Source organism: Impatiens glandulifera, chromosome 1 (genome assembly GCF_907164915.1).
Source record: "Impatiens glandulifera chromosome 1, dImpGla2.1, whole genome shotgun sequence".
Taxonomy (NCBI): domain Eukaryota; kingdom Viridiplantae; phylum Streptophyta; class Magnoliopsida; order Ericales; family Balsaminaceae; genus Impatiens; species Impatiens glandulifera.
In genome coordinates this window covers 54,448,094-54,473,491 of record NC_061862.1, presented here as the reverse complement: position 1 = coordinate 54,473,491, position 25,398 = coordinate 54,448,094, and the positions used below count along the sequence as shown (strand labels likewise).

The 25,398-nt window shown below is 32.4% G+C and overlaps 2 protein-coding genes across 2 annotated transcripts; both read right to left on the bottom strand.

The window, feature by feature from the left end:
- Positions 1-1,793: 1,793 nt before the first annotated feature.
- LOC124939791 (peroxisome biogenesis protein 2-like) lies at positions 1,794-10,653 on the bottom strand. The gene is made up of 8 exons (XM_047480239.1): positions 10,393-10,653; positions 10,071-10,184; positions 9,837-9,990; positions 7,962-8,098; positions 7,752-7,852; positions 7,517-7,634; positions 7,217-7,383; positions 1,794-2,010 (listed from the first exon to the last, which is right to left on the bottom strand). The coding sequence occupies exons 1-8, from the start codon at positions 10,525-10,527 to the stop codon at positions 1,899-1,901; spliced, it is 1,038 nt and encodes a 345-aa protein (XP_047336195.1). The 5' UTR covers positions 10,528-10,653; the 3' UTR covers positions 1,794-1,898.
- A 5,819-nt stretch (positions 10,654-16,472) lies between these two features.
- LOC124939773 (cyclin-T1-3-like) lies at positions 16,473-23,352 on the bottom strand. Its single transcript, XM_047480218.1, has 7 exons — positions 23,173-23,352; positions 22,100-22,451; positions 19,467-19,548; positions 19,101-19,235; positions 18,433-18,608; positions 18,187-18,338; positions 16,473-17,360 (listed from the first exon to the last, which is right to left on the bottom strand). The coding sequence occupies exons 2-7, from the start codon at positions 22,321-22,323 to the stop codon at positions 16,816-16,818; spliced, it is 1,314 nt and encodes a 437-aa protein (XP_047336174.1). The 5' UTR covers positions 22,324-22,451; positions 23,173-23,352; the 3' UTR covers positions 16,473-16,815.
- Positions 23,353-25,398: the final 2,046 nt, after the last annotated feature.

Genomic DNA, 25,398 nt, shown 5'->3' with positions numbered 1-25,398 from the left:
ATGAATAATAGGGTGATTCTCAAACTAAAGGTCTTGCCAAAACAGAGTCATGTTTTCATTCTCAATCTGAAGTTTGATCATCTTACCAACACTATCTTTGAGCTTAAAAACTTTTTAAGGGACCCCGTCATTTTCATCTTGATCTTGCACGTCCAAATGCTGATTTCTTTTCTAATGAATCTCGAATGAACCCATTTGACCCATAGCGAGTCTTGTTTTTTCTCCAATGCCCAAAAATACCGATAAATGAGAGTTTTATTCCAAGTAATGCAATCTTTAATTCAAATTCCATATTCTTTTGTCGGCTTACAAACATCAAGCCACCTCACATTTTTCTCTTATTTAAGTGTTTATGTGACTTTTGGTTTGAATTATTTCAATAATCAAAACTAAAAAAAATTATTTCACTCTCTTAAATCTTTTATCACATCACTCAATTAATTAATCAAAATTTTAAAATATTATTTATTTTAAATTTATTATTTTTATATATTAATACATTTTAAGTTTTTTTTTTTAAATATTCAATTCCTCAAAATCAACCAAATTTTAAAAATAAATTTCAACTGAACAATTTTTTTTCTAAATCTAATTTTATTTTTGATAAATATTTATTGAATGTTTTGAAATTTATTGAGTGGTAACAATTTTGAGTTTTGAACAAATTGTTTGTTGTTGACCTGAATTCAACTAATATTTTCTCCATCTTTGATTTTGATAGAAAGAAAGGTTTAATTAGTGGCTACAAGATCTCGAGGCAATTAATTTACAAAGAAATATATAATTAGGGTAGTTTGATGTAAGATATTTGACATGACTTATTATCAAGAGGTTTTATGTTTAATTTGATTCATATAGTCATTTTTACAACATCAATTATTTTTATTCCAGTTTTAGTTATATGTATACATATATTTTATGCTTTGCATTTATATTTTAATTTTGAATAAAAACTAGGTTTTATGATTAATTTGATTCATATAGCCATTTTTACAACATCAATTATTTTTATTCCAGTTTTAGTTATATATATATATATATATATATATATATATATATATTTTATGCTTTGCATTTATATTTTAATTTTGAATAAAAACAAGTTAATGATGAAAATATATATTAATGGAATAAAAAATTTAAATAAATTAAAAATATGTTTAACAAGTCAAAAAAAATTACATTTATAAATCTATATATATTTAAAACAATCCTTGTCCTTATAAAAAATTAGGAACCCAATTTTTCGGGTTCAAAATTTTTCCATAACTTACTTCTATATGACCATGATCACTTCTTTACATTTTACTATTAAATTTATATATTAAAATGTATAATACAATTAATTTTAAAACAATAAATAATAAATTTAAAACCATAGTTGGTTTAATCAAATTTATTTGATAAATATCTCATATTTTTTATTCTCACTTTGTAAAGAATCATTATGCTTAATCTACTCTACTCAACTAAAAAACATATTTATTTTAGTGATAAAAATAAATACTTCATGACTAAGTATTTTTCTTAATATATTATTTTCTTAATTAAGTTTTAATGATTAAAAACCTAATTATTAGAATCTGCACTTAAAATAGCACAAACTACAAAAGTATAAAATAGAAAGTACAACACTAAATACCCACCAAGTGGGCACTTCTTAATTTATTTTTTTAATCAAAGTCTCCATTTATATTACCCAAAACAATCATTATATTGACATGAAGGAGATAAAAAAAAAATATCACATTTGAAATTGAAGTTTTTATGGCAGTAAAATATTGTGTTAATAATCTACTTTCCAAACAGTTCATCTTTTATTCCTACTCCAATTATATCTAACATTTTCATTACAAATCTATAATACTTTGTATATTATTATTATTTTATTACCGAGCCTAGTTAGTCACACCGCCATGCCGTTGAATGGAAACCACTAGTTCATTGCATCTTGTACACCTGAATGATTGAGATGCAGAACATCGAGTTCGAAGACAATAATAACAATACCTGCATGAAAAATCAAGTTAAACATTTTCGATCAGAAAACAAAAGAACCTCTTCATAGTTCACACCATTTTTTTTTATGGATAGTGATTTTAGCCCTATGGACAGATCAAAGATGACAAACAGTTCAAATTCTCTTTAAATATCTTTTTAGAAAACCATCCGTAAAGGTTGTTTTTCTTCCTTCATGGGTCTCCAAAATGTTGAAATCCAAAATCTTTCAAGTCAAACGAAATAATAACTCGAGCTCAGTGGCTTGTCTTTCTTGTAGGCTTAGGTCAACTGGATCGAATAGAAGATAAACAACTAATTTAAGTAGCTGTTCCAAACCAACTTTATTCTTTTGTGATTCTTATGTAGTTTGAAATAGAATTTAGATGAAAAAAAAAAAGGAGGAACCCTTATATTGAAGAGAAGGGGTTAAAGAATGTTAGGGAAGAATCTAGGACAAAGATACAAGTAAAACAACCAAATTTCAGAATAATCAACTCTTACAACCCTTGGTCTATTTAAAATTTTCTATTGTTTACTCTTGGTTTGATCATTTTTCATAACCGTTAACCTTCCTTTCATTTCATAACTACCTTCTTGTTATAACTACTTCTGTTGTTCATCTCAACTTAGGATGTTTTATTAACTCTATCCCTACTCTGTATTGTTAGCCTCCCCTTCACCAATCGTTTAACCTCGAACAACAGCATCAGCATTGTGCGAACTGTCTTTCAATGTCAACTATTGGAATTGTTTTCTTATTTATTGTTTTGTTTTTTACTTCTCTTTGGTAACGTTTGAACACATCTTGCGTTCTTTTTAATAAAAGTTGACATTTTTCAAAAAAATGTCAACTATTAGAAGAAATTTAAGAAATTTGGCTTCCAGACCATTCTTCTTCTTTTCACGTGGCATCCTCATCAATGGAGTTATTCTAGCATACTAAGTATTGTCCCACGCTTGTGTTATCTTTCTAAAAAATTCTTGCATTTAGAACAGCTTTAGGGTAATGCAAAACCTTCTGTTATAACTCTGGAATGTGAGGTTGAACCCATTCTGATCCCACTTTCTTCTTCGGCTGGAAATGTGAATCACATCCGTGCATTTAGCAGTAGAGGGGATATCTAGTAGCTATAAGCCAACATGCCCACCATTGATATGATACGAAAGGGTTCATACCCACGCTTGTATTATTTCCCACCAAAGAGAGGGCTGGCGATAAAGTTGTATCGTATGTTGCACTGATACGGGTATCGTACCGATACGGCAAATTTTGAAAATATAGGATACGACAAATTATATATATAATATTTATATAAATTTAATATTAAAATAAATAAAAAAGAGAAGCTCATATTCATTTTTAATGGATGGTCTCATTATTGGAGAAGTCTAACTTTAGGTAGGGTTGATCCATATTATATATCTACAACACTGCATCAGCATTTAAGATAGATAGGGAAGTACTAGATAGATGAGAACACGATTAGGCGGCGATGACTTCTGATCTAAGCAGCGGCTTCGACGACTTCGATCCTGACCGAAGACGGCGGATCTCAACCGTCTGCGGCGGGCGACGACTATCGATTGACGGCGGCGGAAGAGAACTAATAGAGGTTTCCGATGAGAGGTAAAATAATCTATTATCCGTTTAGGGTTTTACTTAGGAGGCCGAGGCGGCCGAGAAGAGGTAAAAATGGTTAATATTGATACCCTTAAATTTTATTTTTTTCAGTTTCATACTCTAACTTTTTTTTGTTAAACTTTTACCCAAAACGTATCCGATACATTTATCGCAGACGGTCGAGATCCGCCGTCTTCAATCAGGATCGAAGTTGTCGAAGCCGCCGCTTAGATCGGAAGGCATCACCTAATCGTGTTCTCATCTATCTAGTACTTCCCTATCTATCTTCATTTAATATATATATATATATATATATATATATATATATATATATATATATATATATATATTGTATTAAATGCTGATGTAGTGTTGTAGATATATAATTTATATATATAATATGAATCAACCCTACTTAAAGTTAGACTTCTTCAACAATGAGACCATACATTAAAAATGAATATGAGTTTCTCTTTTTATTTATTTTAATATTAAATTTATATAAATATTATATATATAATTTGTCGTATCCTAAACGTATCGTATCCTATATTTTCAAAATTTTCTGTATCGCCGTATTGTATCCGATACGATACCCGTGCAACATAGCTTAAGAATCACTCTTGCCATTTGAGTTATTCAATTCCAGGGATGAATCGAAAAAGAAATCACAACAAACTCATAATGCTCCTAAGGAGACATGAAAATAGTTTTTTACACATCGTGCATTCTAATTTGTTGGTTACTAGTCCTCAAATCTAGTTTCGTGAATAAACAACTACCATATAATTAATTCATCTATGAGCTCTTCAATTAAGGAATATGGAACGGAGTTTAAGTTGTAGTCTCGTTTAACTTTCGATAGTCAATGCAAAGCCTCCAACTCTTACCCTTCTTTACCAACACAACTGGTGCAAAAAAGGTCATGATTTTGCGGATAACTCCATACTCTTACATTTTGATATGGAGTATGGATAAGATTACCAAAGTGTGAGTAGACAGTGTTGAGTTCAAAGTGGTAGTTAGTACCGTTGATGGAAGAAGAGCTAGTTAAGCAGTTTTGATCACTCATGGGAAGTTGTTGAGGTGATAAGAGGCATATAAATAGAAGACATTTGGCAGATGGTATCCAAAAATTAGTTGACAATCTGAACATCCGACCAAAAGTCTTTATCTTCCCTATGCTCTCTACATTGCATTCATTATGATAATAAGATATTATTTCCTCATCTAGTTCTAATTTCTGTGTACATCACTAGTATTAACTCAACTTGAGCAACAACTGTGGAAACACAACTAGAAAGTGAAATGAAGGAGATGTGTCACACGAATAGATGCAGTAATGCAATTCTTTATCATGTCTGCGAGCAAGAATTGAGACATCATAGGCAAGGCGAAAGAGGAGTCAGGAAATCGAGGTGAGACAAATCACAAACATGCGTAACAAGTGTATCGACCAACAGAACTGGAAGATATGTCAAGGCCTTAGCATTGATTATGGTAAAGTCACAATGACGGCCAAATAGGAGATATAGCTAGATTTAAGCGATGTAGATTTTCACCCTTTTGGACTTATATTTTTTTTAACGAAAGGACTATAAAGTCTCTTTTCTAAAAAGAAAGATAAAAAACTAGAGAACGATGTAAATGGACTTTCCCAAGTTTCATGGAAAGGATGTCAAATTGATAATGGATGGATTTATGGAATAGAAATATTTTTTAGATCGACGACACTCCGCAAGAAACTCAAATCCAGTTTGTGAATGCACACCTGACTAATTGCTCACCAATGGTTTCAACTCACATTTACTAACTTGAATTCAGACAAGACAGTGACATGGAAGGAACTAAAGCAATTAGTGCTTGAATTTGGTCATAGTGCATTTGACGATCATCTTGATAACTGCAAGAATCTTAAGTAGGTGTAGACTGTCAAAGAGTACGAAAAGAACTACCTAGATGCTTTATACATACTGCGAGACTTGACAGTGGATTACACCATTATGGTTTGTGAGAAGAGATCATCAATCCAATTCGAATTCAAAAGCCGACAACACTAGCAGATGCGATTGGAATAGTGAAACTAGGAAAGGATTAGCAATTTTAAAGGATTACCACTAGCTTGTCATTCCCATCAAATCCTCCATTGTGGTCAGTTTTTATATTCGAATTAGAAATTTTCTAGCTCAATCCTTTAAGATCACTTTTAATGGTGTACTCCATCATCAGGTATGGAAACTTGAATAGAAGATCCATGTAACTTTTCTTACGAAAGTCATCGCTTGTTTGAATTCCTTCCATTCGCTTAGTGAATCATTAAAAAACACATGAACAAAATACTGGAAACATCAATTGTTTTAGTTCCTTCCATGTGATTGCTTTGCGTGGATTTCGTGTGAGCAGATGCGAGTTGAACCAGTGGCGAGCATTTTCAGATGTGTCTTTACAAATGGAACTTGCGTCTCTTTCAGTTTGTCGTTGATATGGAAAAACATCTATACTCCATAAATTAATTTGTCCACATCTTCGTTAATTTCGTGGGAGGTTTGTATACTTGTTGCGCATGTTCATGGCTCGTTACTCCTCAAAGACCTGATTCTTTTGTCGCTTTTCCTTTGGATGTGCTTTGGTTCTCACTTGAAGCGACCATACTAATCGTCTTAGTGCATTATGCATTGTGGCCATCATTGCCATCATTTGCGAAAATCATTGGTGATGAACAAACCTCCTTCAGTTCCACTTCCAATCTTGTTTCCACCATATGTAGCTTGAAATTTAGATTAGAAAAAAGAGAAACCCTTATATTGAAGATAAGGAGTTACAGATTGTTATGGGAGAAGAGGAGAATCTAGAGAGAGACATAAGAACAACTAAATTTTATAATAACCCTTGGTCTATTTATATTTTTCTACCGTTCTCTTCCTGTAATGATATGTCATAACTGTTATCCCTCATTTCAACTCATAACCACCTTCTTTGTTATAACTATTCCTGCCAGCTTAGCTCAAAACTTAGGGATGTTTTATTAACCCTATCACTACTCTGTACCAGATTCTAATGGATCATTGTTTCTAAAAATCTTTGGCTTGTGATATGATAGGAAATTCAAAGGTATTTTAACAAATAAACTAAAAATGCTTTAGAATTTGATTTATCCCCGTAATGTATTGGAAATAAATGTATGTCTCTCTAATACCTGTGGGGATGGGGATGGGAACAGGGTCCAGAATTCATTGGAATCACTGTCCACCTACTAGAGCACTGTAAGTCTCTAAAAAAGGTGCATAAACTTTAAACGAGTTGAAAATGCATGCAGAGTTCATTTAGAATATTGATATTTTTATTTTGTTTCTTGCTTTGTTTTTCCCCTCCCCTTTGTAACATTTGAACCCATCTTGCATTCTTTTAATAAAAAATTGACCTTTTTCAAAAAAATAAAAGAACATTGATATTTTTATCAAACAATTATAAATAGTTAGATATTGATTCCAACTTAATAGTCAAGAAACCGCTTTTTCCAAGCTCGATTTCTTTTCTTTCTTTTATTTTATCGATTGGTAGAAGAGGGATAAGTATGAACATTTTAATGTGTACCTGTGTTGACAAGGAAGGGCTAGAAATGGAATGGTCGGATTGGATTGGCATATGGGACAAAGTGTATCATCTGCTGCAGAATTTGATGATTTATCCTTTGAGAACGGACGGAGAAGATTTTGCATGGATGATGAATTGAGAAGTGGAAGAAGCAACAAAAGCATTTCCTGAGAAATGATATGACCATGTTAGTATCTGCTATTTTATGTCAAATAGAACAGATTCATATACAATCCTAATTCTACTGATTAAATCTCAAACATTTAGTTTATGGAAATGGAGAAAAGGCAAACCAGTTACCGAGAATTCATTCCACACTAACTGTCTGTTCATGTACTCAAAGCTAACAGCTCGATTCATGTTGGGACTGTCATAGACCAGTCTAGCACGTAGAAGTCTTTCAATAAGGTTCCTATACCTGTCAAGGAAATTTGTGAAAATGGTGAGTTCTGAGTCTGGAGCTACAACTATCCATTACAATGCTTATTTCACCATATATGTTGACGCCAAATAAGAAGTAAAGAATGAAAGATACCTTCCCGTGCACAGAAATATGAGCAAATTGCCAAAAGATGCAGCTCTGTAAAAACCTTCTATGCGTTGTGTAAAAACCCATCCACCACGAACCAATGATCTCTAAAAGAATAAAAAAAGATTGAATCAGATCCTTTTTTCTGAAAACTTTAATCAAATTTCCTCTTTTCCTTGGGAAAGTTAGTAACTAGAAAAGGTTGATAGTAATAACTTGTTCAGAATCGCCCCATCTGCGGAATGCAGAAAATGATTGTAAACGTGCCCAGACATATTGACCACCAACAGTAGCAAAACAATACCACAGCTTCTGAGCAATTGTTAATCCCGGACCTTCCAAGCCTGTTCTAACTGGAAAAATATCACCAATGAAAACTCAATTGTCAACAAAATGCTCCATGAATGCAAACTCAATGCAAACAATCACAGAAGCATTTATGACTGGCAAGTTCAGTCTGCATTTTTCTTATTGGGGAACATGAGGTTCAAGAGTCTAGAACCTCTACCACCACACCAATTCGCTAGAGGAATAGACAAAGTGTCGGGATAACAATTGCATTCTCTGCATGCTAAAAGATTTATTTGGTGATTAAACTAGGTGGGTCAAAACGACTATGAGCAAAGTCAGGGTGAGTATAGAGGCACAAATATGAACACATTGACGATACTAAGCACAAAGGTGCTAGATTTTACAAAATAAAAAGAGAAATAAATATGCACTCTTGAATAACATGTCAGCAACAATTTATACCAAAACAGTATTTGTAATGTGACTATTCCAAAGAGGAATAAATATGAGATGAGAAGTCATAAAATTGTTTGATACAAAAGTGTTATTCCGATATTCGATGATATGTGTAACAAGTTGTACAACAGAAGAAGAAAGTCAAAAGGTAGGCGAAATGAGAGCAGGAGTATAGAATTACTTTTTATTTAATAATAGAAAATAAAGAGTGGTAGAGTTAATGTAGTTAGTTGGGTGTAGTTGCAAGTAGTGGTAACTACTCTTTCTTATTCTATTCATGTAGTTAATGTAAGAGTGTAGCAGTACATTGTAATTATTCAATATACATAAAATTCTCTAATCTCTGATTTACTAGTTACTCACATTTTTTAAAGTTAATAAGTTTGTATTCTAGAGTCGTGATTTTAAATAATACAAACAGTGTTAAATACCAAATAACAGTGACCTAAACTCACCAATGAGGCCACGTTGAATTGGTTCATATGTCTAAGATATTTCTACAGTAAAGATACTCACCTATACAAAATCATAGATGACATGTAAGAGTGTCACTTTTCTGTAGGCAGTCTACTTACTTCCAAATACCTAAAGTCTTATTATATTCTGCTACCCTCGAGTTCATATAGAATTTTGGAAGGGTCTTTAGATAGTTCTCTCCCTCAATTCTTCTTAACAAACGCCACTTCTTATGAACTTGGTAGACATGCAAATGGGGTATCATATTAGTAGAGAGACGGATTGGTGTGTGATCTAAGCACAGTATGGGCCATCCTTCCATATCCATGCTTGAGGCATCTCAACCCTACCTTCAATATCTATTGTTTTTGGGTTACACGCTAAATTCATGCATTGAAGCCTCTACCAATCCATTCTTTTTTTTATTAGTGTTACAAGAGAGAGACCGTCCAGACGAGTAGAAGCATACTGCACAATACCAAACCAAACTTCTCCCGATCCCAATTCTCAACATGGAAAGAAAGATAAGATGCTTTTATTACATCGCTTAGGGCCTACATTTATAAGCTTGAGTCTACAGATGACCCCAAATTTCATTACAAAATTAAAAAAAAAGTCGATCAACAAACTGGAAGTGCCTATTTGGCAAAAGTAATGATACAGAAATTCATCATTTACGTAACAGAGTAGCCTGACACTACTGTAAACAAAATGGAGCAGCAAAACAGATTTCAAATATTATATAAATACTAGCAAATAAGAATGCATCCTCAATAGCTAGAACAAAGATAGTCATAAGAAATCTTTAAGCAATAAAATGAAAAAACAAGAAGTCAAAATCATATAACTTGGAAGCAACATTGAGATGACAATTTAACAAGGCCTTACATTTTCCTCGCTGCTCAATTGCCCTTTCATCTCTATACCTCAAATTCAGAAGAGAATTTCCTGGTGTAGGCTTATCAACCCAAATGGAGAATCTCCAAATAAGAAATTCAAGGAAAGCATCTAGCTCTGGCTCAAATTGAAATAAAAATCCTGGCTAACCACAAAGAAATCACTGGAACAAATTAAAGTTATGTGATCATACTATATCCGATACATAAAAGACACATTTCATACCTTCATCAAAGAGAAGACCTTAACTAATTGTTCCTTCAACATAGCTGAAATTTCAATGTCTAGTCTTTGTGCATCTATCTGATTAACTCTAGATATTGATATGGGTATAGCTAACTGGACAAAAGACAACTGTTAGTAGCTATAACCAGCAGAAAACTTTAAGTCAGTAACACATAATTAAAACAACTGATCAACATCGAATCAAAAGATTGACTTTAACCCAATTTATTCAAGGCAATGCCACGAATAACTGAGAAAAGCAGCAATTGGGAACTTTCAGTGTGACTGAGAAGTAGCAAAGAAGACGGGAGCGAAGAGTTACCTGCTGAGACAGTGAAAGCGATTGCCATTGTGGCAGTAATTTCAGGTAGGTGTCAATCCAGGCGTCTTGAGGCGGTGGGTGAATGGGACTGATTGAAGAAGAAGCGGTAACTAGGGTTCCTCTCTCGCTCTGCATGTTTTCAACAAGGTTAAGACTTGCAGAGAGAAAGAGAAGATGATAATTCCTCTTCTAATCTTCTTCTTCTCCCCCTCCTCCTCAAGTGACTGAAAATGAGTGATTTTCAATATCCTTTCTCCTTCAGATTTGTTTGCTCAACAACATTTTGTCTATTTATGAAAGCGTTTTCATTTTACAAGGAAATATCTATACATTTCAATTATAAACTTTTTTAACATTTTTTATGTTGAATTTTGTTGTTGTTTACATATTTGATCATTCTAATCCATAACGGGATAGATCTACCCACAAAAACTCATTGTTTGACGGGTCGATGACGGACTCGCCATCTCGACGGGCTGAAAATTCCTAACCCAAAGTTAGTTGCGGGTTTGTTTCACTATAAATAAAAATCATTAATAGTTTTAGAAAACAAGAGTTCAAGAACATGATCAAATAGTCATAATACACATCAAACAAGAGTCTTATCTATCGTTACACATTAATTGACCAAATATTCAACAAATTAACTAAAATTTAAAAATTTCATAAAATAGAAATTTTAGTAAAGTCAACATTCTTTAAATATCATCAATCGAGATATAATAATGTTAAATCCAGAATACTCAACAAATACAAATGGTAAATCATGTCTAATGATTGCACAAATCAGTAGCTCACGTGAAATCGTTTGGTCTATTTTCTTAGACTTCATCTTTCCATCTTGATTAAGAATCATTTTTCTTATGTCGTGAAACTTCAATTTGTTGCAAGTTTTAACATGACGCCACATTGTAGAAGTCTCATAATGTTATCCCACATTTATAATGATTTTTTTCATCCATTACATGCAGTTTTTTCTATATTATTAATATCCTTCATTTTCTTAAATTACATCCAAATATCATAATATTCCCTAAACTTTTTAGATGACCCTTCATCATGTTTAACACTTTCAAATTTATCAACATCCAAATTAATACATTGAATTTGAGAGTAATCCATTTTGAAAATGAATCTGTTATTTAACAGAATATTAAGTTTCAGACTTTCAGTGTGAAGCTTCTAGAACTGAAACCAAGTTTTAATCCACGAACCCTTGAAAACGAGAACGAAGTAAAAATAGACGGAACAAATAAGTAGTCGGCGACCAATGAACGAAGTATTGAGTATTGACTGCTGCATGAGAGAGAAAAAAATAGAGTTATGCGTATATGTCTATAAGGCTATAAATCAGATTAGATTTTTTTTGTCAACCCACGGGCCAACCCAAGCCTGACCTGCCTAAGCCCGCGACCCGAGCGGGCTGACCCATGTAGGCCCACTTCCAAATAAGTTACTAATATTTTAATTCAACCCGTCTAAATTGTTTGGCGAGGTGGATCAACCCAACGACCCTAATCCAAATTTATGACTCTAATAACTTTTTTTAATTAGTTTTTCTAAGATTAGTTTAAAACATGTTAAAAATAAAATAATTGGATATATGAATGAATATCAAATCAATTATAAAACTGACTTAATCTCATTATGAAATATTAACTTAACAAACAAATTGTTACAAAAGATAAATAATTTTAGATATAACAATTTTATCTCATTTTTGTTATTGAAGGGAAGGTACACAAACTCGAGAAAGCATCACGAAGATAATTTACGGGCATCAGTAGCAAATGATCCATAAAAAATAAAGATTAGTATTCGGATTATAAAAATTTGAGATGAAAAATCTGATTCAACTAAATAAGATGTCGAACTGAACAAAATATAACACCGACTTAAATCTAAGTGATTAAAAAGTAGATGAAACCATTCTAAATGGATTAAAAATTTAATAAGAGAGAGATTTTTTAGAATTTTAATCATTGCGTATAAATTCTTGTCAATTTTTTTTTTCCGCTACTTATCATTACTCTAATTATATTATATATATATATATATATATATATATTTTTTTTTTCATATCTATTATTAAAGTAATACTTAGTTTTTATTAATTTTATTTTCTTTGTTTAATTAATTTTTTATTTGTAATGTTTAAGTTTAATAATTTTCTATTAAGATTTAATTTTTTTTCAGAATTATTTAATTTGTTTAATATCAAAATAATTAAGTTTAGTTTTAATATCGAGAATGAAAAAAGAAGAATGCACCTATAAATAATTCAAAATATTGATTGAGAATATGAATTCGATTTATATAACCATTCGAAAAGAGTAAAGTGATTTTTTGTGCTAAAACATTTTGGGACGATATATACATTTTCAAGCAACATTTAAGTTCAGTGTCAGGAAAAAAATTGGTATTATTTTATTTTACTAGGTAATTTTGATTAAATATAATAGTTTTATATTATTATTAACAAAAAATAATTTAAATAGTTTAATTTTTAAATGTTATGTTAATATATAATGTGGTTTATCATTCTAATCTTGTTACTAAATATATTTTTTTGGTACCTTTTGGAGGGATTGACCCTAGAAAAATGCCTAAGATTCAAATCTTTTTACGAAATATATTTTTTGGAAAACACCTAACTGGTATTAGTGTAAAATGATGTAAAATGAATATATTAGACTTTCTCCAACCCTAATGCATACTCAAATTCAAATGAGTATTTTACTCCAACCCTACTCCATTTACAACTACACGGTTTTAAAATTTCTCTTCATCAAACGCATAAATATAAGGGTTTGTAATGTTCAGAAACCAAAATAAATCAAACATTTACTTTGTTCCTTCAATTTTTAATTAAGGGAATTTTATATATTTAGTTTTTATATAATATATTTTATTAATACGTTTTATTAAAATAAAACACAAAGATGAAAAAAATTAATAAAGAGTTAAAAATTAATAAAAACAATTTTATTAAAATAAAATACAATAATCGGTTACTTGTATGGTGTAATTTATGTTTAGTTAATGATATTTAATTTGTTTTATTATTTTGTTTAAACTACTCTCATCTATATATATATATAATGATGCTTAATTTTGAAAGTGTCCGGATTGCCGGGTCGAGAGCTGTGGTTAATTTGGATATATATGTGAGAGTAAATAGATACTTGGGTCGGATTGTAGATTGACCCGCCCATAAACTTAAAACGGTTAAAAATAAAATTAAAAATGCTACAAGTATGGTTCGAATTCGCAACCTAATAAAACAAGTACAACTCTTTAACCAACTAGATTAATAACATTTTATATTTTAAATTCAACACCAAATTTTGATAAACGCAGGACGTTGTAATAATATATTTTTATCCGTGTGCATCGCACAAGGATCTTACTAGTTTGTATAATTTTGCATGGACTATTTTTAATTTTTTTATGCGTATAATTTTTTTATTTATAATTTATTTTATTATTATAATGGGGATTTGAGTTTGAATCAATTTGTAAAGTTGATAAATATATAGATTGTATTGAAAAAGTTAACGTAAAAAAAATATTGTAAAAATATTATTTTGAGTTTAAAAATAACTTTTTAAGTTACAAACAAATTATTATTTGATGTGATATTTACTGTTTGAGAATAAATTTTTGGGTTAAAAATGACCTTAACTCCCTCCTATAAAATATTAAAATAAGAGAAAAGGAAAACGATAATGCAATTGGATGTTCTATAAAATATTAAAATAAGAGAAAAGGAAAACGATAATGCAATTGGATGTTGATGAAGGTCCGAAGTACTAAACCAGATAATGCAATTGGATGTTGATGAAGGTCTGAAGTACTAAACCATTATAAAGGCAAAAGGTAAAAGATTAAAATAATGTTTTTTTGGGTGAAATGTCTAGCAAAAGAAATGGTAAGCATTCTTGAATGAGTAGAATTAAAATTGATACTGAAATTTTAATATCAATTCTATAGAAAATTGACAATAAATTATGGGAATTAGGGAAATCGGACGAAATGACCCTAAAAAGTCCCTTAAATGCGCTGGTCACCGGCGTATAAAATTAATTGCGCTGGTGACCACTTCAAAATATTCTGACGAAATTACCCCGTCGCGTAACGCGAATGGCAAGATCATCTCGCGACGGAAAAACCTGTAAAAAGTCCAAAATACCCGGGCAAGATCGTCTCGCAACGACACCATTGAAGTAATGCAATTATAGACTGATCAAAATATTTTTCTTTCGCGAAACGATCCTGTCTTCCGCGTTACGCGATAGGGATAATTTCGTCAGAATATTTTGAAGTGGTCATTTGTGCAAATAAATTTATGCGTTGATCACCCGCGCATTTAAGGTGTTTTTTAGGATATTTTGTCAAATTTTTTATAAATTATAATTCAATTATTATGTTTGAAAAAAATATATAATTGTAATTCCATTACAATTTTTGTAAAAAATAATAAAAATTAGTTTGAATATATATTATTAAATACTTCTCATATTTTGTAAAATATCAGGTGTTTCAAATGTTAGATACAATTATTAAAGAAGTTGGAGAAAAAAAGGTTATAAAAGTGGTTACTTGGTTTTTTTTATAAACGGTTGAGTTATTGATGCAAAAGATGAAAGAAATTATATTGAACTGTTTGTGTTGCTCATTTTATTGATTTATTGTTAAAGGGCTTCTAAATAAATTACATGTTTATAGATTAACAATTGAGAGTGTTAAAAGGTGCGATACCATATATATTTATTTGAAAAGCGCAAATATATTTTTTCGTAAAACAACGATTGATTGACAAGATTTGCACTTGGATGAAAAAGGAGATTAAACACTTAATTTTGAATCCTCAATTATGATCAAATATAACCATGTCTCAAAGTAGTATGACCTCTTTTCAAAGTATTGAGAGAATGGTAAATTCAATTCAAAACCAGCAATGAAATTTCCTTATAAACAAATGGATGATGATAAATAAACATTCAAGCCAATTTCAACAACCAAACGAGAAGGTGAATAACTTATTTGTCTTTTAATTTTGTTTCATTATAATAATTAATACACTTTTTGTTTCAGTTATGAACTTATATGGAAGAATATTAATGATTGATTGGAAAGTTAACTTTATAGACATTTACATGTCCCCATTTATTATCTGAATTCTCAGTATCATTATTCTTCAGATTTTCAAATAAAAAAATGGTTGCATAACTATATAGAAAGAATAGGGAAAGATGAAGACAAGATGAACAAAATTATTTAACAATGGAAGAGGACTATTTGAATCTAAATTTGCAAAAATGATAATAAGTATAAAATTGCCAACTGAATGGTGGGATTCATATGGAGACGAATGTCTAAAATTACAAATAGTAAAAATGTTTATTATTCAAATACTATTTCTTACTTGTAGTTCTTCAGGATGTGAAAGAAATTAGAGTGCATTAAGTGGTATCAAGCTCAATGATCGAAATAAACAAAACAAACAAATCATGCTATCAAGATCGAGAAAGAGAGGAGCTAGATGAAACCAATGGTTCATGAAGACAAAGACAGTTTTGTTCCTATATCCCAACTAATAAAAAAGGCAGTTACATCATGTAATAAACATTGTTCATAAAACAGAAAGCACCCGTTTTGGCGGTGAAAAACTCAAAATATTCAAAATCGCCTAAGGTGCTCCCCTAACTCTGGTGAATTGAGTGAGTGTGCTCTTGTTTGGAATCCTAAGAAACAAGCGTCTTTTGAACATAGGATTGAGCATTCCACAAGTTATTGTATTGAAAGAGACAACAACATTTCACAAGGTTCATGTTTTCTACCCTTTCTGTTATCACTGTTAATAGTGGGTGCATTCAATTATCACCATGTGGGTATGAATGTGATACTGATATGAGATAGGGGCTTTGAAGGGGATATTAAAGACGAGGACACGAGGTCAAAAGATCAACACAATTAGAATACAATAATTGGTAAGATATTATGATGCAGAAAAATCTGCATTTCTTATTTGGAATCATGATCCAAAAAAGAAAAAAAAAATCACACTATTAACATGGATCATGCTAAGAAAATAATATAAACGGTTTTCCAATGCGATCATAATTGTGACAAAACACTAGTTACCAAAATTGTTTAACAGGTAAGTAAGTTAATAAATAATTATTAGTGTAGAAATAAATACTTTCCAAAAGGAGATGATGATATAGATAATTTCTGACAGACAATTCCCAAAAGCAAAAACAATTGATATCAGAGATAGCATTCATTACCTGCTGCAGCTTGGTAGAGCTCCTAAAATTCTGTTGAAAATATAATACTGCTTAAAAATTGGTTCATGCTCCCAAATATAGAAACTCCCTATCAAACCAAAAATACACAGCAGGTCTTCTCAGCTCAACTTCAACTAACATTTTCATCCCTCCCATCATCTTTCCTTCTCTCAGCTGGCAATTCAATACCTTCTTCTAGCACATGCTCAATCAGATCATCCTCGTTCATGAAGTCTCCTTTCTGGCTACTAACATCAGCCCTCAACTTCTTCCTATGTTTCTCCATTGCTGCCTTCACTTTATCTTTGTCTATCTTCTTAATAGCCTCTTGAGGAGATCGGTCTCTTTGGTCTGTTGTTGCATCTTCGTTCTTATTGGGTTGGTCAGATTCATGATAGTGATTAATAACTTCACCATCTCCCTTTTGATCTGAAAGACTATTCTTTACTTCTGCACTACCATTGTCATTCAAATGCCTGGAGGTTTTGTTATCGGCTCCCAAACCAGATAAAGAAGGCTGCTTCAAGGATCCATGTTCTTCATTACCCGAAGGAAGCTTTGAAGGGAGCTTTTGACTACTAACCGCAGCACCAGCACTTGCTTCGGCGGCTTCACTAGCTTGAGATTGTGGTACTCTGTTCTGTTCATATAGTTCTAACATTTGATTGCTAACCTCTGCAAGGAAAATATAATGGGTTTAGTATAATCCAGTTTATTGAGCTATGCAATAAAAAACATTATATTCCAGTGTTAAAAAGAAATTATAGTACTAAAATTGATACGGGTCTATGCAATGCATACGAGGGTTTTAAACGCAACCAAATCATAAGGAGATGCAGAAAATAATCTAGATCATGATCCAAAATTTAATTTGATCGCGACTAGAAAAACTCAGTATACTAAGTCAAACAAAAAATAATAATTTGTGGGAAGCAACAAGAATCACACTCTAATCTGCATTATTGTCAAGAAAAAATCTTATACTATAATGTTAATGACAAATATTCAACTAATTGGAATTTTAATGGACTCCAGTTGATTTTGACATATTGGGCTGTATTTTTATAATGATACGGAAAAAATTATATTTGTAATGTTTACAAAAATCACAATGATCTATAAAATAATCTGAAATGATCAAGAGAAAAATCTATATGCCAAATGAAACAAAAAATAAAGCTACCCTAAAATTTGGATATGATCTAGAAAATTATTTGTATATGCTAAATGAAGTAGCAAAAATCACACCTATGGATGATCCACACAAAAAAATATCTATCAGTTTCCAAATAGGCTCATTTAGCTGATTTAGAAGTAACATTTGAGTATGGAAGTCGAGATATGTGGGTTATATGTCACATTAAAAATCAAATGCAGCTGCAAAAAGTAATAGAAATATGTTTCAAATGAGGCAATTTGAAGCCAAATTTGCAGTATTATTTTAAGGCAATGTCAGTCAGCCTAAGGCATTTCCAACCCAAAAAGAAGGGTGAGAACCAACCCTCCAACTGGCGTGGGGTGACATCAAACTCTTGCCACCAGACCTTCTCTCCATCTGATGGGAGCTTTACCTTGAGGAACTTAGCAGCTAGGAAAGTGGCTCCTGCTGCAATGTGATGGGGCTTAAATTGCAAGCAAAGGGATGTTCGCAGCCTGCACGTGGCTTTTCAGGTCAAAACGAGACAAGGAACAATGACAAAGAGTTCGCATTGAGTAAAAAAGGCTTGAATAAGCCATGAAATCATACCCATCATTGACAAAATTCCAAGCTACTTGAGCAAGAGTATTTTGAGCAACCTTGAATTTCTTTATTGCGTCAACAAGAGGCTTATAAGGATGATGCACATTTAGTTCAAAAGCAAGAGTTACTAACACAAGCCTCTCCCCTAGCAGAATTAACTCTTTTTGTTGTTCATATACCTCCTGTATAACAAGTTACAATTATTTTAAATCCGAAAATTGAAAAAATAAATCCATTAAAAATCACCACAAAGGTAATAAGAGGTGAAGAAGAAAATGTGAGAGCCTTGCAAACAATAAAGAAAGGGAAAACAAGTATTTTGACACAATCACAATCTCATTGAAAAATTGCCTAAGTTAAAAGTTTTTTTTTTCCGTTTTCTAGATCATGATCCAAATACAGTGTAAATTTTGCTTCATCTAGTAGAGGTCTTTTTCCGATCATATTTCTTTTTATCATAATCAGATTAGTTTCTACATCATTGTGAATTTTCGCAAACATAACAAATTTATTATTTTTTCGGATCATAATTAACATGAATATTTTTTTTTATAACAAAACAGCACAAAAAGCCTCCAAGCGACAACTATTAGTTCATTCTTGCTTTCTTTTAACAAGCAAGGCATCTGAGAAAGGGCAGGGAGATGTACAAAAAAAAGAAGACAATGCAATACCTTCTGCTTGATCCTCTGCACTGCAGAAGAATCTTTTTTATGAATAATTTCATATGAAACAATAATCACATCTTTAAGAGGACGAGGAGTATCTTCAACCTTCCCAGCAAGAAACATGCAAACTGTGGCGATGGTCTGAAAGAACAATGATAAGTTCGGAGCAGTCAATAACACATTCAGAACTCAAATCTTGCTTAAACATCCATTAGGGAAGTCACCCATTTGAATTAGATACTAATTGCAAGCTAATGTCCCAACATGGTATGGGCAAGACTAGCCTAATTCCCAAATTAAGTCTTTTATAACAAAAATACAGTAACCACCATATAAGATAAACAGAAAACTGATAAGACTTTAATTACTTACTCTCCTATCATTCTTAGCATGGGATTGTCGAAGAAAGAAGCGGTGACAGAATACTATGGATGTAGCAATTGTTACCTGAGGCCTGCATTCAGGAAGAGCTAACTTTCAAACATTGTGAATAAGATTTTTTGTCATTACAGTATATCTATAGGATTTATAATAAATGGTTGGAACTTAATGGAATTCCCCGCAGCATATGAACAAAAGATCGAATGCGCCAACTTTTAAGCTTACGAGGTATGATCCATGTTGCTCACTTATAGCACATGTGAAGGTGCAGCATAACAAAAACAACAAGGCTCAGCTGTATTATCCAGCAACTCAACTAAAAGATACTGAGGTTCTTCAGCATAGACTGGAAAACCAAATATATTGATCAAGGCTGCTATAAATTGGTCTTGTCAGTGTCCTGACTATAAACCTCTTGCAAAGCTTGGGTTTTTCTGAAGTTCTCATCCAAGGGTAGCATTAGTTATGCACATTGAACAACTTTTTGCATCAAATTTTTAGCATCTAAAATTCATGTGCAACAGTTCTTGATTAAAATATGCAAGACCTTTCTGAAGAAAAATTGTGAATAAATCTGGGATTGTTTGATGGAAAAGGGGATTATTTGAATTGAATGAAAAAAAAAATTCTTTGTATTTCTTATTTTAAATGGTATGAAAAATAAAGTAATGATATTTAGATATTTTCGTTGATGATTAGATTTATTTGACAGAAGATGCAATTAATTATAATAATCATCAAACAAGCTCCTAGAGTATAATAATACATGTGAGGCAATTGATTCTTACTTTTGTTTCTGGTTTCAATTATTTCTGACGAACTATTCGTAAACATGTCAATTCCAAAACATGTATAGATATTAGTCAGTGATTTCATATGCAAAGTATAACCTAATAATACAAACACCTCCCCAAAACCCAAGTTTGAATATGCCGAGTTCAACAATAACCTCTTTTTAGGCCAATTTTCCCTAGACCACATAATGTCTCTTGTTCCTTCCCTGCCTCCATTGTACCACAATAAAAATTAAATTATGCCACCCCTAAACAATTATAAGTCTCTCCACCTACTTCTAATGAATTTATGTGCTTCATATTTTGATTTCAACCAAGACTAGTGGAGGAGCACTATATTATGAATCAATAATCACCATAGAGATGGACAATGTGAGGAAGATGGGCAATAACTTATAACATGGTCAAATAGAAATATTGAAATAAGCATACTATTGAAGGGACGTTTAGCTCTCATGGCCACAAGGTCATGGGTTTGAGCCTTTATGACCATTTAAAAAAAGAAAGAAGCATACTACTGCTATAGAGATGGCACTACCACCAATTGCTCAATCCCAGGGTTGAGTAAATGGTGACCCAACCCACATTTTATTTACCGAATTATACTCTTTTATCTCTATTTTGAATAAACTACTTGAGATTTATGTATCACAAATATATTTTCTCTGTGAGTAATAATAAATATTTATAAAGATTTTTTGACAAAATATAATTTCTATTGACCAACAATTTAGAACTACCTTATAATAAGCCAGTCAACTAAAACTATGATCTGAAACTATCTTTGTGATAGTCTTAGTTTAAATTTGAAGGAAGGGATTTTGTTTTGCTTCTTCAACTTGCATCAAAAGGTCGTTTTGTGTCCTCAACATGGGGTAGGCTCATTTTTCTTCGAGAACTTCTAGAAATGGCTAAAATTACTTCCCGTTGTCATTTTTAGGTTAACTCTAGTAATGTATTGATATGATTTTAGAAAACACTGTTCAGAGTTAAATACGTTTCTTAATAAATATAATATTTTTAGTTTCAACCAAAACCCAAAATCTTATTCAACACCTAATAAGCTTGGAACCCAAATTACCCAATCTAGTAAGTTGTGTTGTACATCCCAATAATGTTCACCCCTACACCAGCCAATTGGATCAATCTCCCCATCATGACACTAACAACCAAAATCTCAACCTTTTCACTTCCAACCCATTGTTGCCTTCCACCAAACCCGTCTTCATCTAAAAAGCTAAACTAAAGTTCATTAGAGGATCATACAATTTTCAAAATTATGTTCTTCCATCTTCAATAGAAGAAAGAATTGTCTTCCTCAAAGTCAATTAGTTAAACAAGCCAATAATGCTCACGTAGAAGACCCCGAGATGTTATAATCTTAACATGGAAAAAATTACTCTCAACCATGAGCATTGAATATTGATGTCAACATTAGAAAATGAGTTCCTCTTTAATTAAAAAAGATTGCAGAAAGAGTTGGTACAACATAGGGTAGAGCATAAGCAAACATTACTGCATCTAGCATCTAATGTCTAAGTATGCAAATAAGACATTTTCACGGAATTCAGCCAATTGTCTTGATCATGGAACATCATTGAGAAATAGGAATGCGTGCCAGAGAAAAGAATAGAAGAAACATCTGACTCCATTAATCAATTGAAGTATCCATGTGTATGTGCTAATGGATCAACAAGCTTAGTTCAGGTTTAGAGCCTTAAAATCTAATTATAGTACTTATCTACATAATGTTGGTGTGCAGAAAGTGATATGATCCAGTAAACAAAAATGAATGAAAGTCGGATATTTTTAGACAAATGCAAGACTTACACTTTAAGCCTCATTCCCAGATCTTGTAAGAATGTGCAGTAAGACTTTCGCAGATAAGTCTCCTTTTTCAATTCAATACCATCCCTTCTGGAAGGAGAATTCTCTTCAATCTCTTTCCTAGAAAAATACCAATGGTCACCGTCATCTAACTCATCACGAGCTCTCAGAGGACCAGAATCGACTGATGCGTGGTTTGAAGAATCAGCAGGCAGTACAGCAGCCATGATGATATCCCTTCCACACAAAAATAAGTGTTGTCCACAATAGAGATCTCTAGCTATCTCTTTTTATTTCACTTTTTCCACCTTCCCTGATATCTATTTAGCTCTGTCTCAAAGTCTTTCAGAAGATACTGTTCATGATGGAGAGAAAGATGTCAAAAGAGTATCCAATTAACATATAATTTCAAGATAAGAAGCCTTTGTTAGCATCCAACACTTGTAATAGCAATGCCAAGCCCTGCCCACAACTATTTACAGAAATAGAACAGATTCTACATATCCAGTATTCAATATAAAGTAAAATATGCAGAAGAATGAATATTCATCAGTACTCAATGCGCAAACAATCTTTATTTCACTCGCTTCCCTAAAAGTTTGATGATTTTAGACTAATTCTTTAAGAAAAAAACATAAGCATATTGAGTCAGCTATGTAAATTCCAAACTCAAATGAAGGGTCATTTAGCTTAGTGGTAGAGTAAGGCTCATGGCCACAACAAGGTCATGGACTCAAGCCTGCCTAACCATTTTCAACAAAATGTCAAACTCAAAAGCTTGTAACTGCAATGCACGCGAGGCACACATACTAACCTAAAAAGTATTTTAATTAAATGCAATTACCCACAACAAAAAAAACCCTAATTTTTTCTGAAAGGTTATCGTAGGTTTCATTTGCACCTCCAAATTATGTATCCTTTTAACTAGGTCAACTTCTTTGCTAGTATACAAGTTTGCACGTTACAAGTTAATTGATCTTGAAGAGAAAATCAGAACCCACATAAAAAAAACGTTCAAGCCATAACGAGATGATTCGATTAAAGCGAGAGAGAGAGAGAGAGAGAGGAAACCTTACCAGCCCAGAGTAGATCGCTTCAGGAGAGAGCCGCCACCTATTGTTCAACTCCACAAGCTTTGGAAACGACACCCATTTTAGTTATCCTTCTTCTACAACTTCAGCACCCTCAAATCCAAGAACGAACCGAATTACGTATGAGAGACGAGAGGAGAAGAGGGGCGTAGGGCAAATCTTTGCCCCGACTCTCTCCAACAGAACGAAAACAGATGCCTAATTTATTAACTTTATATAAGCCCTAAAGCTTTTCATTATTCTACATCTTAAGTCCTACACTTTATTTTTATAACTTTTAACACTTAACTTTGTCAAGTATAAAATTATAATTATTATTTATATATTTATAATTAAAAAAATATTTTCAATATTTATTAATAAAAGAAACTTAATATCTATAATCCTTAATCCTTAATATCTATATTTATAGTTTATCTACTTCGATTTCCAAGGAGTCACGTGCACGTGTTGAACCCAAGTATCTCAGATCATTGTCCGATCAAACTTTTTTGGGAAAAGGAAGAGAGAGTGAGACGTCCTTTCAAGTTCTTTAACTTTTGGATGGAGAGTTATAGTTTCAAGGGGATATTGAATGAGGTGTGGGATATGCAAGTTGGCAGTTCAAACATATTTCGGGTTTCAGAAAAGTTGAGACTTCTCAAGAACCAACTCCAAAGGTTTGATAGGAAAAATACAATAACATATCTAAAAGGGTGATGGTTGCTAGAATCAATCTTGAGGATGTTTAAAGTCGACTACTAGGAGGTGATAATGTGATTCAACTCTAAAAAGGGGAGAAGGCTGCCCTAACCACGTTTAGAAAGTTGAGCTCGTTGGAGGAAACTTTTGCAAGGCAGAAGTCGAGACATAATTGGATATCCTTTGGTGACAAAAATATAGCATTTTTCTATCGGAAGTGTTCGACCAGAAATCTTCGAAATAATGTGCACAAGCTTTCAATGGGGAGTTTGTGCAAGGGTTGAGGGCACGACCAAGTGCATGAATTGGCTATCCAGTTTTATCGGCTACTAATAGGAACAAAAAATCAGCAGCCTAGCCATCTTAACACATTATACCAGATTATTGATAAAAAAAAAGTCGGGATTTAAATTATTACAAGGGAGTATGTTAGGAAAGCTTTGTTCAACATAAATAGAAATAAGATCCCGGGTCCAGATGGTTTCAACGCCGAAACTTTCAAAGAAAATTGGTCCGTTGTGGGTCACAATGTCAGCGAAGGGTGTTAGAGTTCTTTCGGAATAGGAAAATGTTGAAGCAATAGAATGTAGCGGTCTTAAACCTAATCCCGAAGAATTCTGTGCCCGAAAGGATCCAAGATTTTAGGCCCATTTCGTGTTGCAATATTATTTACAAGATCATTTCGAAAATACTTTCAAATCATTTTTAAAAAGTCATTTCCAAGATTGTTATCTTAGGGTAGTCCGCGTTTATCCCCGGTATATCAATATCGCACAACATTCTTCTCATGCAAAATATTTTAAAGGGTTTTGGTAGGAAGAACATTATCCTGAGAGTTGCTATCAAAGTAGACATCCGTAAGGTTTGACTTTGTTAGATGAGAGACCGTTTGAGATTTCATAGTTGTTTATGGTTTTTCGTGCATTTATATTGATTAGATTATATAATACATTTTTACCTCTCATTTTGTAGTTAACGAAATTCACGAAGGCTACTTCAAAGGGGAAAACGGGGTAACGTAAGGGGACCCCCTCTCTTCGTATATCTTTGTCCTCATCATGGAGGTATTTGAGAGTATCTTTACGGTATTTCAAAAGAACCGCCCATACATCCACCACCCGTTCTACAAGGAGGAAGGGATCACACATCTTTGTTTCACCGACGACTTGTTTATACTTGCACACGCGGACGTCGAATCCATTTAAACCGTTAAAGATGCACTAACCTTCTTCTTTAGTGTTACATGTCTTTCGATTAATGAGGATAAGAGTTTATCTTTCTACAGTGGAGTCGACGAGAAAACAAAGGCAATGATACATGGTATTATGGGCATCAAGGATGACTGTTTTCCGGTTAGGTACTTAGGGATTCCATTGATGGCGAGATAGATTTAGATTATTCATTGTCGTCCGATAATAGAAAATGTCAAGAATACTATCACGGGATGGGCATCGAAGAGGTTGTCATACGTTGGTCAGATCGAGCTGGTTAAGAGCGTCGTTATGGGGGTAATCGGGTATAAGTCTCAAT